This window comes from Schistocerca serialis, chromosome 2 (genome assembly GCF_023864345.2).
Source record: "Schistocerca serialis cubense isolate TAMUIC-IGC-003099 chromosome 2, iqSchSeri2.2, whole genome shotgun sequence".
Classification (NCBI taxonomy): Eukaryota; Metazoa; Arthropoda; class Insecta; order Orthoptera; family Acrididae; genus Schistocerca; species Schistocerca serialis.
Genome location: NC_064639.1, coordinates 818,487,648 through 818,502,757, shown reverse-complemented (window position 1 = coordinate 818,502,757; position 15,110 = coordinate 818,487,648). Strand labels below are relative to the sequence as shown.

Below are 15,110 nucleotides of genomic sequence, written 5' to 3'. Positions count from 1 at the left end.
GGATATTTTTGGCTCAGAAACGGGCTGTTCGAGCAATAAGTGGTGTAAGTTCATGAACCTCTAGTCGACCCCTGTTCACGAGACTGGGTATTTTGACACTGGCGTCTCAATATTTATGTTCCTTACTGTCATTTCTTGTTACCAATATTAGCTTATTCCCAAGAATAAGCAGCTTTCACTCAGTTAATACTCAGCAGAAATCAAACCTGTATTTGGATCGGACTTCCTTAAGTCTTATGCAGAAAGGTGTGCAATACACTGCTGCATCCATTTTCAATGAGCTACCATTTGAATTCAAAACTCGTAGCAGTAATCCACACACTTTCAAATCGAAACTGAAGAGTTTCCTCATGGAACACTCCTTCTATTCTGTCGAGGAGTTTCTTGAAAAATTAAGCTGATTCTTGTTGTATTATTGATTGCGTTTAAGTAAACGTATGGACTGACTTTTTTCAGGATCATAAACATTTTATTTTTGTCTGTTATTACTTTTACGTTGTAATTTCATATACTAACACGATCCATGACCTTGGAGATTTGCTCCTCAATTTGGTACTACAGAACTTGGCTTATAAATAAATAAATAAATTGTGAAATGTGGTATATACTCAAGAATTCTGATGGCTTTGGAGAATGAAAATTTCAAAAACCATAGGTTTTGGAAACAGAGACGTGTAACTTAGCTTGTTCTGTTCCACCACAATATTCATAACACATTAGACATCGGCACTCAGGCTAGTCCAGGGTTTCTTGATGTAGGAAGGCATTTGTCATGATCCCGCACTGCTATTCAGTGAAATGTGAGGGGGGGGGGGGATGTGTACAGAATATCAGATCACATTTGTGACAGGGTTCAAGACTTCCTTGCAGACCGAACCCAACATGTAGCTCTTACCAGAACAAAATCAACAGAAGTAAGGCCTACAGGTACTTTCCACAGTATCCAAAGGAAGTGTAATAAGACTGTTACTGTTTACAGTGATCTAATGATCTAGTAGAAACTGTCTGAAGCTCTTAGAGTGTTCGCAGATGATGCAGGTGTCATTAAGACAGTAGGCTTTGATAGTTGACCCTGATCGTAAGTAAATGTAACGTATTGTGCATACATAGCAAAAGAAATTCACTACTTTACGGTTACAGTGTTGATGACAGATAGCGGAAACAGTATGTACCATAACATATCTAGGAGTAACTATTCAGTGAAACCTTAAGTGGAATGACCACATAAAACAAATGGTAGGAAAATTAGACACTAGACCTAGATTCATAGCAACAGTCTTAAGGAAATGTAGCTCATCATGAAGGAAGTGGCTTACAGGGAGGGAGGGAGAGAGAGAGAGAGAGAGAGAGAGAGAGAGAGAGAGAGAGAGAGAGAGAGAGAGAGAGAGAGAGATATCCAACATCCAACAAAGAATGGCCCATTGTATTACGGAATCGTTTAATCGGTGCGAGAGCATTACAGGTGCATTCAGACTCCAGTGGCAGACATTACAAGAGAGGTGGTGTGCATCACAGAGAGATTTGAGTTTGATATTTCGAGAGAGCCCTTTTCAGGAAGTCTGAAAACATATTACTTCCTCCCACATACATCTCTTGAAATGACCACAATGAGAAAATCTGAGAAATAACAGCTAACACAAATGTTTATAATGATCACTTCCCCCCACGCAATTCGGGAGTGGAACATACAAGGGAATCAGTTAGTGGTAACAGAAGTACCCTCCACCACACACTGTTAGGTGGCTTGAAGAGTATATAGGAGTCAAGTAACTCGTTCCATATCATTACACTTAATCATCCAAAAGACCAATGGAACATGAGACTAACACATGTGGACTTCATAAACTCTGAACAAGAAGTTACCTTCCAGCTTAACATATATGTCGGCTACCCTGCAGATAAGTATGCTACCACAACTAAGATTTCATATTCACAATTGCTGACTTCACTAACTGTGAACCAAATGGTCACATCAGAGCTAACCTAGAACTATGGCTACACTTCAGATTAATCTGTCATAGATTTATTATTTATGTTTGTCTGTTTCACCAACTTGCAATGAAATGTTACCTTCCAACCTAAACTAGACCTTAGGCACCAACTTAATGCAAAAGTTACCAGCATAGAAATGCGAGTCGTAAAAGCAGAATGTTTTGAAAGCCCACCCACAAAATACAATCAGTTCTTATTTTTGTGCCATAAAGACATCTAGTTCATAACTGTTCTTGGCTACCACATACTAGCCTCCTGTTGGCTGCTTGAAATTTGACATGGAGACACATTACCAATATCTCCTCTGTACTGTGAACAAATGCAGTGTGTGGGTTTGTGAAGTTTAACTGGAAAGACATTGATAAAATTTGATTTCCCTCTATTTTATTTTTTGGAATGCAAATTGTGGTGGAGTTGCCAATGGTGTAGCCTGAGGCGAAAGGTGATATTTTGGTTCTCCCTTGGTGAAGTGATATTGAAGGCTTCAATTAACACAGTTTGGCTAATACTCATGTCCCCCTGCCCCCTTCCCCTCCCTTATCCATTTGAGTTACCCCAAATAATAGTATCAGAAAAATCTAGTAAACACAATCTAAATCATGACCTACAAGAAATAAACAGAATATCGTAAACAAAGTATATGACCAACATTTACAACTGATATATACAAAGAAAAATATTCCAGACACCATCATAGGTAACACACTACATCACAATTCAAAGAATATAACTGATGGGTTGTATTGTCACTAGTGCCCCATTTCCACAGAATGTAGATGGATATTTGTACAGTCACTCATTTTCCTGAACTTCAAGTATTGGCTTAATGTGATAGTGCTTTGCCCTCTTTACTCCTGATACACTGGTTATAATGGTAGACAGATCTGAAGCATCGCCCGAGGTCAGATTTAAGATAGGTGGGAAGCTGATAATTTGGTTGAGATCTGGCAAGCCCCCACCTCCTTCCCATCTCATCCCAATTTTCTTCTTAGTGGGTACCCCAGCAATGAATTTATTAAAAGAAGTTGGCATTTTCCACTTTTTATTTATTAATTTTATTTATTCATGTCTAGTTTCAACCTTCTAAGCTATTCTCAAGTGAAATTGTAGTTCTGTACAAAATAAATTATATTATCTCTCAAAATAGAACTATAATTATGTGGATGTGAACGTATTTCAAATACCTTTAGTACACAAATTTTGATGTTTCCAAAGGTATTATATTGAAGAAAGAGTAAAGCTAAGCATGAAATAATAATTTCGAATACTGTGACTGTAGATTTATGTGTGCAGTTGAGGAAAGTTAATAACAGTAAGAAATAAAATAGCAAGGAAAAGAAAAGAAACATAAATATTAAAATATATGGGGAGGTGAGATTAAAATTTAAATTTCATTTTATTGTGGACACGTATGCTATTGTCCATTAGCAGAATGTTGCTGAAGTTACTGAGGTTTTTGTACATTTAACATCTGTAGCTATATTTGTGGCCTTGCAGAGGAGCCCTGTTTTTCTTGCTGATGCACCCAAGCTTTCAAAATCTTTCAGTGGTGTTAATAACAAGATAGACACGAAGCCCACGCCTACTACAGTAGTAGAAGTTTATATGCCAACTAGCTCTGCAGATGACGAAGAAATTGAAGAAATGTATGATGAAATAAAAGAAATTATTCAGATAGTGAAGGGAGATGAAAATTTAATAGTCATGGGTGACTGGAATTCAGTAGTAGGAAAAGGGAGAGAAGGAAAGGTAGTAGGTGAATATGGATTGGGGGTAAGAAATGAAAGAGGAAGCTGCCTTGTAGAATTGTGCACAGAGCACAACTTAATCATAGTTAACACTTGGTTCAAGAATCATAAAAGAAGGTTGTATACATGGAAGAAGCCTGGAGATACTAAAAGTTATCAGATAGATTATATAATGGTAAGACAGAGATTTAGGAACCAGGTTTTAAATTGTAAGACATTTCCAGGGGCAGATGTGTACTCTGACCACAATGTATTGGTTATGAGCTGTAGATTAAAACTGAAGTAACTGCAAAACGGTGGGAATTTAAGGAGATGGGACCTGGAAAAACTGAAAGAACCAGAGGTTGTACAGAGTTTCAGGGAGAGCATAAGGGATCAATTGACAGGAATCGGGGAAAGAAATACAGTAGAAGAAGAATGGGTAGCTTTGAGGGATGAAGTAGTGAAGGCAGCACAGGATAAAGTAGGTAAAAAGACGAGGGCTAGTAGAAACCCTTGGGTAACAGAAGAAATATTGAATTTAATTGATGAAAGGAGAATATATAAAAATGCAGTAAATGAAGTAGGCAAAAAGGAATACAAACGTCTCAAAAATGATATTGACAGGAAGTGCAAAACGGCTAAGCAGGGATGGCTAGAGGACAAATGTAAGTATGTAGAGGCTTATCTCACTAGGGGTAAGACAGATACTGCCTGCAGGAAAATTAGAGAGACCTTTGGAGATAAGAGAACCACTTGTATGAATATCAAGAGCTCAGACGGAAACCCAGTTCTAAGCAAAGAAGGGAAAGCAGAAAGGTGGAAGGAGTATATAGAGGGTCTATACAAGGGCGATGTACTTGAGGACAATATTTTGGAAATGGAAGAGGATGTAGATGAAGATGAAATGGGAGATATGATACTGCGTGAAGAGTTTGACAGAGCACTGAAAGACCTGAGTTGAAACAAGGCCCCGGGAGTAGACAACATTCCATTAGAACTACTGACGGCCTTGGGAGAGCCAGTCCTGACAAAACTCTACCATCTGGTGAGCAAGATGTATGAGACAGGCGAAATACCCTCAGACTTCAAGAAGAATATAATAATTCCAATCTCAAAGAAAGCAGGTGTTGACAAATGTGAAAATTACCGAACTATCAGTTTAATAAGTCACGGATGCAAAATACTAACGCGAATTCTTTACAGACGAATTGAAAAACTAGTAGAAGCCGACCTTGGGGAAGATCAATTTGGATTCTCTAGAAATATTGGAACACGTGAGGCCATACTGACCCTACGACTTATCTTAGAAGCTAGATTAAGGAAAGGCAAACCTACGTTTCTAGCATTTGTAGACTGAGAGAAAGCTTTTGACAATGTTGACTGGAATACTCTCTTTCAAATTTGAAGGTGGCAGAGGTAAAATACAGGGAGCGAAAGGCTATTTACAATTTGTATAGGAACCAAATGGCAGTTACAAGAGTTGAGGTGCATGAAAGGGAAGCAGTGGTTGGGAAGGAAGTGAGACAGGGTTGTAGCCTCTCCCTGATGTTATTCAATCTGTATATTGAGCGTGCAGTGAAAGAAACAAAAGAAAAATTCGGAGTAGGTATTAAAATCCATGGAGAAGAAATAAAAACTTTGAGGTTCGCCGATGACATTGTAATTCTGTCAGAGACAGCAAAGGACTTGGAAGAGCAGTTGAACGGAATGGACAGTGTCTTGAAAGGAGGCTATAAGATAAAATCAACAAAAGCCAAATGAGGATAATGGAATGTAGTCGAATTAAGTCGGGTGATGTTGGGGGTATTAGATTAGGAAATGAGACACTTAAAGTAGTAAAGGAGTTTTGCTATTTGGGAAGCAAAATAACTGATGATGGTCGAAGTAGAGAGGATATAACATGTAGACTGGCAATGGGAAGGAAAGCGTTTCTGAAGAAGAGAAATTTGTTAACATCGAGTATAGATTTAAGTGTCAGGAAGTCGTTTCTGAAAGTATTTGTATGGAGTGTAGCCATGTATGGAAGTGAAACATGGACGATAAATAGTTTAGACAAGAAGAGAATAGAAGCTTTCGAAATGTGGTGCTACAGAAGAATGCTGAAGATTAGATGGGTAGATCACATAACTAATGAGGAGGTGCCGAATAGAATTGGGGAGAAGAGAAGTTTGTGGCACAACTTGATTAGAAGAAGGGATTGGTTGGTAGGGCATGTTCTGAGGCATCAAGGGATCACCAATTTAGTATTGGAGGGCAGTGTGGAGGGTAAAAATCGTAGAGGGAGACCAAGAGATGAATACAGAAAGCAGATTCAGAAGGATGTAGGTTGCAGTAGGTACTGGGAGATGAAGAAGCTCACACAGGATAGAGTAGCATGGAGAGCTGCATCAAACCATTCTCTGGACTGAAGACCACCACCACAACAACAACAACAACAACAAGAATGTCCAAGCCCAAAACACGGTTTACCTGGATGTTCCAATACTGTACTTAAAATACTTGTGATTGGATGATACTGTAGACCATTTAGTAGTAATTTAGTGCTAACTAGTAACCGAAAATTACACTTCATGGTTCTGAAGGTAAATATTGAATCCGTCAGTACTACCTATCATCATTGATCAACTAAACCATCAAAATGTCAGATAAAACCATTTACAGATATCCAGTTTACTTCAAATACACACCACAATGAGGATTATTGTTCTTTCCATGACATCATATTCATTGGCTTTACCAATTCGCAACTGAACCTTACATAACCCTAACTAGACTTCAGACTACAACACAGTTCACTGACACCACAACACACAGTCCAAAAAGCAAAATAAATGTTGTCAGTGTTCTGTTTCACCTCTGTTCACACAAAAATGACGTGAAATGTCATTTATCATTACATCATTGGTCAGAACCAAGAACCAATGTTTGGTATCAGTAGGTCCTGGTTTCACAAGACTAATGCACAGGTCATGTTGCTTAAACATGTTTGTTTACAACAGTAAATTTGTTGTAATTTTTATATCATTTACAAATTGAAATTTACATCACTAAATTAACACACAAATTTCTAAATATATATTACTTAGCTAAGCACTATGCCTCAGTATCAGGGCCTTGAACATGATAATGAAGAACACTCTGCAGGACCACTTTATTTTGCACATCCGCTTGGGGCCACTCCTATGACAGCCATCTAAAGTTGGCTTTCTCAGTGTTTTGAACAGTGCACGGTGTGGAACGATCGTTAGATCAACTAATGTTTTGAGGCACGTAAGGACAGGTAATTCAGGGATACACTTTTTTAACATACCCCTTGCAGATCGTTATTAGACATGAAACTTTATATACATTTTAGAAAAAAAAGGTATGTATTTATGGGGTGAGGATTGGTAGGGGGTAGGGGTGGGGGGAGGGCAGTATTTGCATCATAGCTTCGGAAGACCTGGAACAATTTCATCCATGTTGGATACAAATGTGTCATAGTAGAGGAGAATTGATTTGGGGTAAGACCACTTTAATATCCTTATTTGTGTGAGTGATAAGAGTAACTTTGGAATACCCATAGCAGTTTTGACAAAACTAGGCATGTGTTTGATTTACCATATCTGGAAAACATATTAGTGTATTTTTTGTGGCACACTTAGGTGAGTTGTGATGGAGAAGAGGGTGAAATACGAAAATAAAACAAACAATATTAGTATGTAATCAACAGTTAGCGTTTCTAGGCTCCGTGGGAACACTGCAGATAACTGTTAACTCCTAGGGATAGGAGAAGCTGTAGAAATGGGTCTCATGTTAAGAAAACTATGGAATACTTCACATTTGTCACAATATCTGGGCTGTTGTGCCACAGTCGATGTTTCTCCAAGAAATTCATTTGACCACAACACAACAAGCCAGAATGTTTCAGTAAGTTCAACATTTCTGGACATGAAAGTTAACATTTTGCATGTTGGAATACTTCTAACAGTTTCAGCCAAAGCTGGTACGAATAAAACTTGTTACATGGTGGAGGGATGAGATTAAGATTTCATAAATGGTATCAAGAAAGAATAAATGGGAAGAAAACTTGCCCCCAGATATTCCTTAGTTTTTCTCTTTTGATTTTTCTGTGTCCATTCAACACTCGTACATTCCCCAGAGCCATTTCTCTCTTACCCTAAATGAAGAACCCACTGGTCTCTGAACCTTGAGTCTGACATTTTGTGCATATGTTTTGATCTGCTGATATCTGTTTTTATTCACTGAAATGTAATAGTAAAATGTATTTAAATTTCTGAAGTGTGGCAATGGAAGCTAACAAGAAATATTTTAAGTCTTTTAATATGAAAGATTCAGACTCTAGAGAGCCTGAAACGAAACTACTTTTCCATCAGGAACAGATTACTTTAACCATTACGCAATGATTGTTGACCTATGTTCTGTAAATTTATGTTAATTACAAAAAACATGGTGATGGTGCTACATGTATTATCAACATTAAAAGCCGAGGCAATAGTTACATTGTAAATACAGGCTTTGTATTTATGGTATAATTTTTTTCCCAAGTAGACATATAAATAGAGGGAAAAATACTTCCATAAAAAGCTGTTAAAATTGTAATTAGAATTTTCAACGTTTTAACCAATTTACCACCAATTTAAAGGTTTTACAGTTAACTTAATTTGTATTTTATTTACAGTTGCTGTACATCAAAGAGTGAAGAAAGTTGGCTGTCTCTCTTTGCAAGATAGCCATTTATTTGAAATACCTTCAGAATTATTGTGAAAAGGAATAATGTAAATAAAAGATTTTTTGAGGATTATAATCTTAAAACTTGGAGAAATTGTGGTGTTAAGACTTTGCATTTTCCGTAGTATGGTATTGCTAAGGTGAATGCTGAGATTGTTTCTCTTATTAGGCCATTGTCGACTTCCTGCCCTATTCTCACCTTCTTTTTCTTCTCTGTTAACATTTTATACAGGTATATACTCTGATGTGATAAATCATGGGTTCTTCCCAATATCATGTCAAACCACCTTTTTCCTGGCATAGTGCAGCAGTTCGACATGTCATGCACTCAAGAAGTTGTTGGAAGTTCACTGCAGAAATATTGGGCTATGCTGCCTCTATAGCCTCGTGAAAGTGTTGCCAGTGGAGGATTTTGTGCACTAACTGACCTCAATTATGTCTCATAAATGTTCGCTGGGATTCAGACCAAATAAGTCACTTGAATTGTCCAGGATGTTTTTAAAAACCTATGGTGAACATGAAGCCCATGAAAGGCTGCAAATGGTCTCAAAGTAACCAAACATAACCATTTACAGTTAATGGTCAGTTTAGCTGGACTAGAGGACCCACTCCATTCCTTGTAAACACAGCCCACACCATTATGCAGCCACTGATAGCTTACGCAGTGCCTTGTTGACAACTTGGCTCCATGGCTTCATGGAGTCTGCACCACACTTAAACCCTACCATCAGCTCTTCTCAACTGAAATTGGGACTCATCTGACCAGGCCACAGTTTTTCAGTTCATCAAGAGTCCAACCAATATGATCACAAGTTCAGGAGAGATGCTGCAGGCAAAGTTGTGATGTTAGCAAAGGCACTTGCATCGGTTGTCTGCTTCTGTTGCCCATTCAATACACTGTCCTAACAGATACGTTCATCATACATCTTAAATTGATTTCTGTGGTTATTTCATGCAGTGTTGTTTGTCTGTCAGCACTGACAACTCTATGCAAATGCTGCTGCTCTCAGTCATTGACTGAAGATCATCGGCCACTGCATTGTCCTCAGTGAGAAGTAGTGTATGAAATGTGGTACTTGTGGCGCTCTCTTGACACCGTTGATCTTGGAATATTGAATTAACTAATGATTTCTGAAATGGAATGTCCCATGCATCTAGTTCCAGGTACTATTCCACATTCAAACTTTGTTAATTCCTGTTGTGTGGCTGTGATCACGTTGAAAACCTTTTGACACCAGATTACAACTGACCGCTCCACGAATGCACTGCCCTTTTATACCTTATGTACCCAATACAGGTACTGTGGCCATCTTTATATGCTTGTATCGCTATCCAATGACATTTGTCACTTTAGTGTATTAATTAACACTGCAATGCACTTGCCACCTCAGTGTATTAATACTGCAGTGCACTTGGTGTGTTGTATGCTGCTGTACTGAATGGTCTTTGGACAAATAAACAAACAAAATTAAGTCAGTTATTATTATTTCACCACATCTCAGTAATGAGACTGAATGGTGTGAAGTTAGAAATATGCTACTATTTTATGCTAAACACATTTCATTAATTATAGAGAAAGTGACCAAAAAAATGCAAATAACTTTTTGTTTAGGTGAAAATGGAAGCTGTAAGTGATGAGCTGCATGAAAAGCAGTCTGCTATAATAGTGCAACCCAATCCTGTGCCTGGCCACAATCTGCAGCTACACTATAATCCTGAGATTGAACTGTCAACTGACACAGATGATAGCTTATCTGATGCAGGTGTGTATGGATTTTTATTTGATGTTTTATAACTGTCCTGCTTCATGTTTACATGGCATTGTTTCAAATTCAAGAAATTACTTCTATATCTGTTGTAGAGAATTTAATTTGCCATCACAATACATGAAATCTATATGAATAAATGAAATTTAAACTCCTCCAAAATTTAAACCCAGTGGGATAATCTGGTTTGTGACAAGGTGGCTTTCTCAAGTGTTTGGGAGAAAGGTGTAAGGGGGAGAACCATATAACTGCAGTAGTGATAGAAACAAATCATCTCTTGTGAGGCTGTTGGTAACGAAATTACAAAGTGTGGGAGGCACAACCAATTTGCCTAACTAGCCTGGGATTTAGAAAAGTTATCCATTTTCATCTCTTAGTTTTCCAAATCCTATTTCTTTTCTTTACCATTAAAAGAAACCTTTCAGTCAAATATCCAGATACAGTATCATCTTTCACTTGTTTGTTTGCTCTTGATATGCGGTGTTAGTAATTTTAGGCTTTGTCTGCATTTTTCAGATTTTGAGATAGTTATCATATTCTGGTTTACTTTAGATGCTCCTTATATTTGTATTTCCATATTCACATTAAATTTGAACATACCTATCAAAACACTGCTTTGTTAAAAAGAGAAAGTTAAAAAACAATTAATGAAATTATAAAAAATGGGATTGTATATCTGCAAAATGTTTTGCAAGCACTCAGTATGTTACTGTCAAGTAACCAATTGGAGTGGTCATAATCACTTGAAGAGGCTTATTTTCCAGACTTTTATAGACCTGTACAGAAGTGAAACAACTCTTTAAAAAGGGCTCCGAAGAAGATCCAGGAAATTACCATCCAGTTTCCCTTCTTCCTGTCTTTTCTGAATTCTCTGGAATGATTGGAGCAATCCAAATTCAATAATTCACGCACATTTAATGTAATCTCAAAAAATCAGTTTGGCTTCCTAAAAACAAAAGTACAGTTTGTGCAAGTAATGAATTTGTGAACAGTTAGTTCCACACTAGACAATAACAAAATGTTGCAGGAACTTCTGACCTGCCCAAAATGTTTGACTGTGTGAGCCACCCCTTACTAGTATATAAAATGAAAAAACAAAAAAAAAAAATAAAATAAATAGAATTATGTAGTGCCTTACAGTGGTGAGAGTCATATTTGATAGAGAGAAAGCAAAAAGTTCTCACAACATGAAGAGAAAGAAAGTAGTGCTCAAAGTGGTGAACTGTTTAAGAGGGGGTATCACAAGGCTCAATTCTGTGTCCAATCCTTTCTTTTTTTATGTAAATGGTTTACCTATATATATAAGTTAAAATTGTTTTATTTGCTGATGACACCAGAATACTGATAGAAAATACAAGCATGGAAGACATTGCTGAAAATGGCATAAAAACTCTGTAAAAGCTAGATATCTGGTTTCATGTACATGGCCTAAAACTAAATATTTCAAAAATGCAACTGATGCAGTTTAAGACGAAAGTCTAAACTGAATTATTCAAATTATGCCCTGGAACCAAACAAAGCAGAACCTATTAATTTCTTAGGAATGCAACTGGATGGAAATGTCATGGTTCTCACACAGACTATCTAAAAAATAAACTAAATAGCCTGGCATTTGCGATGCAGTCTTAGCCAACGTTACTGATGAAGATACAAACAGTGTACTGTAGTTACCTTGAGGCAGAAGTGAGATAGGGTAATGTCTTGCATCTATATCTGTATGCTACACTTGTGTACATCTGTTCTTCAGGGAGAAGAAATAAAGACTTTGAGGTTTATTGATGACATTATATTTCTGTCAGAAACAGCAAAGGGCTTGGAAGAGCAGTTGAATGGAATGGACAGTATCTTGAAAGGAGGATATAAGATGAAAACCAACAAAAACAAAACAATGATAATAGAATGTAGTTGAATTAAATCAGGTGATGCTGAGGGAGTTAATTAGGAAATGAAACACTTAAATTAGTATATGACCGATGATGGTCGAAGGAGGAAGGATATAAAATGTAGACTGGCAATGGCAAGAAAAGCAGTTCTGAAGAAGTGAAATTTGTCAGCATTGAGTATAGATTTAAGTGTTAGGAAGCATTTTCTGAAGGTATTTGTCTGAAGTGTAGCCTCGTATGGAAGTGAAACATGGATGATAAACAATTTAGATCAAAAGAGAATAGCAGCTTTTGAAATGCAGTGCTACGGAAGAATGCTGAAGATTAGGTGGGTCGGTCACATAACTAATCAGGTAGTACTGAATAGAATTGGGGAGAGAAGGAATTTGTGGCACAACTTGACCAAAAGAAGGGATCTGTTGATAGGACACATTCTGTGACTTCAATGGATCACCAGTTTTATATTGGAGGGAAGTGTTTGTGATAAAAATTGTATAGGGAGGTTAAGTGCAAGAGATGAATACAGTAAGCAGATTCAGAAAGGTGTAGGTTGCAGTAGTTATTCGGAGATGAAGAGGCTCGCACAGGATAGAGTATCATGGACAGCTGCATCAGACTGGCCTTTGGACTGAAGACCACAACTACTACTACTCTGTAAACCACTGTTAAGTGAATGGTAGTGGATACATCCCATTGTACTAGTCACTGGGGTTTCTTCCCATTCCATTCCCATATGGGGAGCGCATGAACAATTATTGTTTGAATGTGTCTGTGTGTGCTGTAGTGTTTCTAATCTTGTCCTTATGATCCCAATGTGAGTGATCATAGGGGTTTGTTGTATGTTCCTACAGTCATCATTATAGCTGGTTCTTGAAGCTTTGGTGGTAGACTTTCTCAGGAATGTTCATGACAGTTTTCTAGAGTCTGCCAGTTCAGTTCAGTTTCTTCAGTATCTATGGGATGCTTTCCCATGCATTACACAAACCTGTGATACTCATACTGCCCTTCTCTGTATACGTTCAATATCCCATTGCCAATTTGGTATGGGTCCTACATACTTGAGAAATATTCTAGAATGAGTCACATGAGTGATTTGAAAGCAGTTTCCTTTGTAGATTCATTGTACTTCCCCAATATTCTACCTATAAACCAGTCTACCACCCTGCTTTACTCATGACTGAGCCTTTGTGATCGTTCTGTTTCATATCCCCACAAAGTGGTACACCCTCGTATTTTTGTGAGTTGTTAGATTACAACAGTGACTTATTGAATTACAGTCATAGGATATTACAGTTTTTTCATTTTATGAAGTGCACAGTTTTACATTTTTGAACATTTAAAGCAATTTGCCAATCTTTGCAGCACTTTGAAATCTTATCAAGATCTGACTGAATATTTATTCAGCTTCTTTCATTATAGATAATTTCATTATCTACAAGAAGTGTGACATTACTCATAATATTGTCTGTAAGTCATGAATACACAACATGAACATTAAGAACTGGGTTGTTTTGGAAATCAGCCTTATGCAAACACAAATTAGTTTATTTTTATATTTACCCAGACCTGTTTCGACACAAATGTGCCATCTTTCGACATTGTCTGGGTAAATATAAAAATAAACTAATTTGTGTCTGCATAAGGCTGATTTCCAAAACAACCCAGTTTTTAAATTGCAAACACAGAAGAATGAAAAGAGGAGCTTCAAACCTTAGTAAAATGAGTGTGAACGTTAAGGGACCCAAAACATTTCCCTGGGGCATATTTGAAGTTACTTCTAGTCTGATAATGGTTCTCCATCCAAAATAGCAAGCTTCGCCCTGCCTGTCAAAAAGTCCTCAGTCCAGTCACAAATTCTGAGGGAATGCTAGAAACTTGACAACACTGTTAACTTTCCAGAAAAAAAAGTAAGAAACTTGCAGTGTAATGCCAAGATAATTTTGTTGGCCACTTTTGAGAGACCAAACAGTCTAAGTGTTACCTCATCGTATTTACTTGAAACATTTTTTTTTACACGTAGTGATCATGAACTGTTCACTCCAAATAACTTCTGGGTCAGGTGTTAAACTCGAAACGAGAGTTTCATGCTTCCTACACACAGACTGTCTTTTCAAGCAGACTTCTCAATATATGGGTAAACTAAACAACACAAATATTCAAAAAATTGAAACTGTGTCAAAAAGAAAAGCATATAGCCCTCTGATACAGAAATGCTATACTCTGTTGATATTTGTTTTAATATTGACCATTTGGGCAGGATAAAATACATGCATAATTTGTGGTTGTAATAAATATTGTATTCAACGTATACTCAATAGTCATAAGTTGCTGAGTTGCCTGTAAACTAAGTCAATGGTTTAACATTCATGTTATGAGACAAATTCTGATTCTGATACAAAGGTAGGTAGAAAGCAGTGCGAAGTCATTCATTAACTTATGGCATTGTCCTGAACCCATGACTGAACTTGGCTATGTTGCCATGATGCTGGACTAGTGAGTGCATGGTATTACTTAAAGTGCTTTATCCATCTATAGCCTGCATGGGTTGTGTGAGGAAGTTGTGCCTTCTGTAAGAATAAAAAAGTTAATTACTCTAAAAAACAAAACATATTCTACACAGGGCGAAAAATATATAGATATGAAACTTCCTGGCAGATTAAAACTGTGTGCCTGACCGAGACTCGAACTCGGGACCTTTGCCTTTTGCGGGCAAGTGCTTTACCATCTGAGCTACCGAAGCACGACTCATGCCCGGTCCTCACAGCTTTACTTCTGCCAGTATCTCGTCTCCTACCTTCCAAACTTTACAGAAGCTCTCCTGCGAACCTTGCAGAACTAGCACTCCTGAAAAAAGGAGGTTTGCAGGAGAGCTTCTGTAAAGTTTGGAAGGTAGGAGACGAGACACTGGCAGAAGTAAAGCTGTGAGGACCTGGCATGAGTCGCGCTTCAGTAGCTCAGATGGTACAGCACTTGCCCGCGAAAGGCAAAGGTCCCGAGTTCGAGTCTCG

The 15,110-nt window shown here is 37.6% G+C and overlaps 1 protein-coding gene across 3 annotated transcripts in view; it reads left to right on the top strand.

The window, feature by feature from the left end:
* LOC126458068 (ski oncogene) overlaps window positions 1-15,110 on the top strand; it is a 633,895-nt gene that overhangs the window by 605,123 nt on the left and 13,662 nt on the right. For all 3 annotated transcript variants that reach the window (XM_050094875.1, XM_050094876.1, XM_050094874.1), the window contains one exon: window positions 10,066-10,216. In XM_050094875.1, coding sequence (XP_049950832.1) covers window positions 10,066-10,216 — 151 coding nt within the window. The remainder of the gene's footprint in view (window positions 1-10,065; window positions 10,217-15,110) is intronic.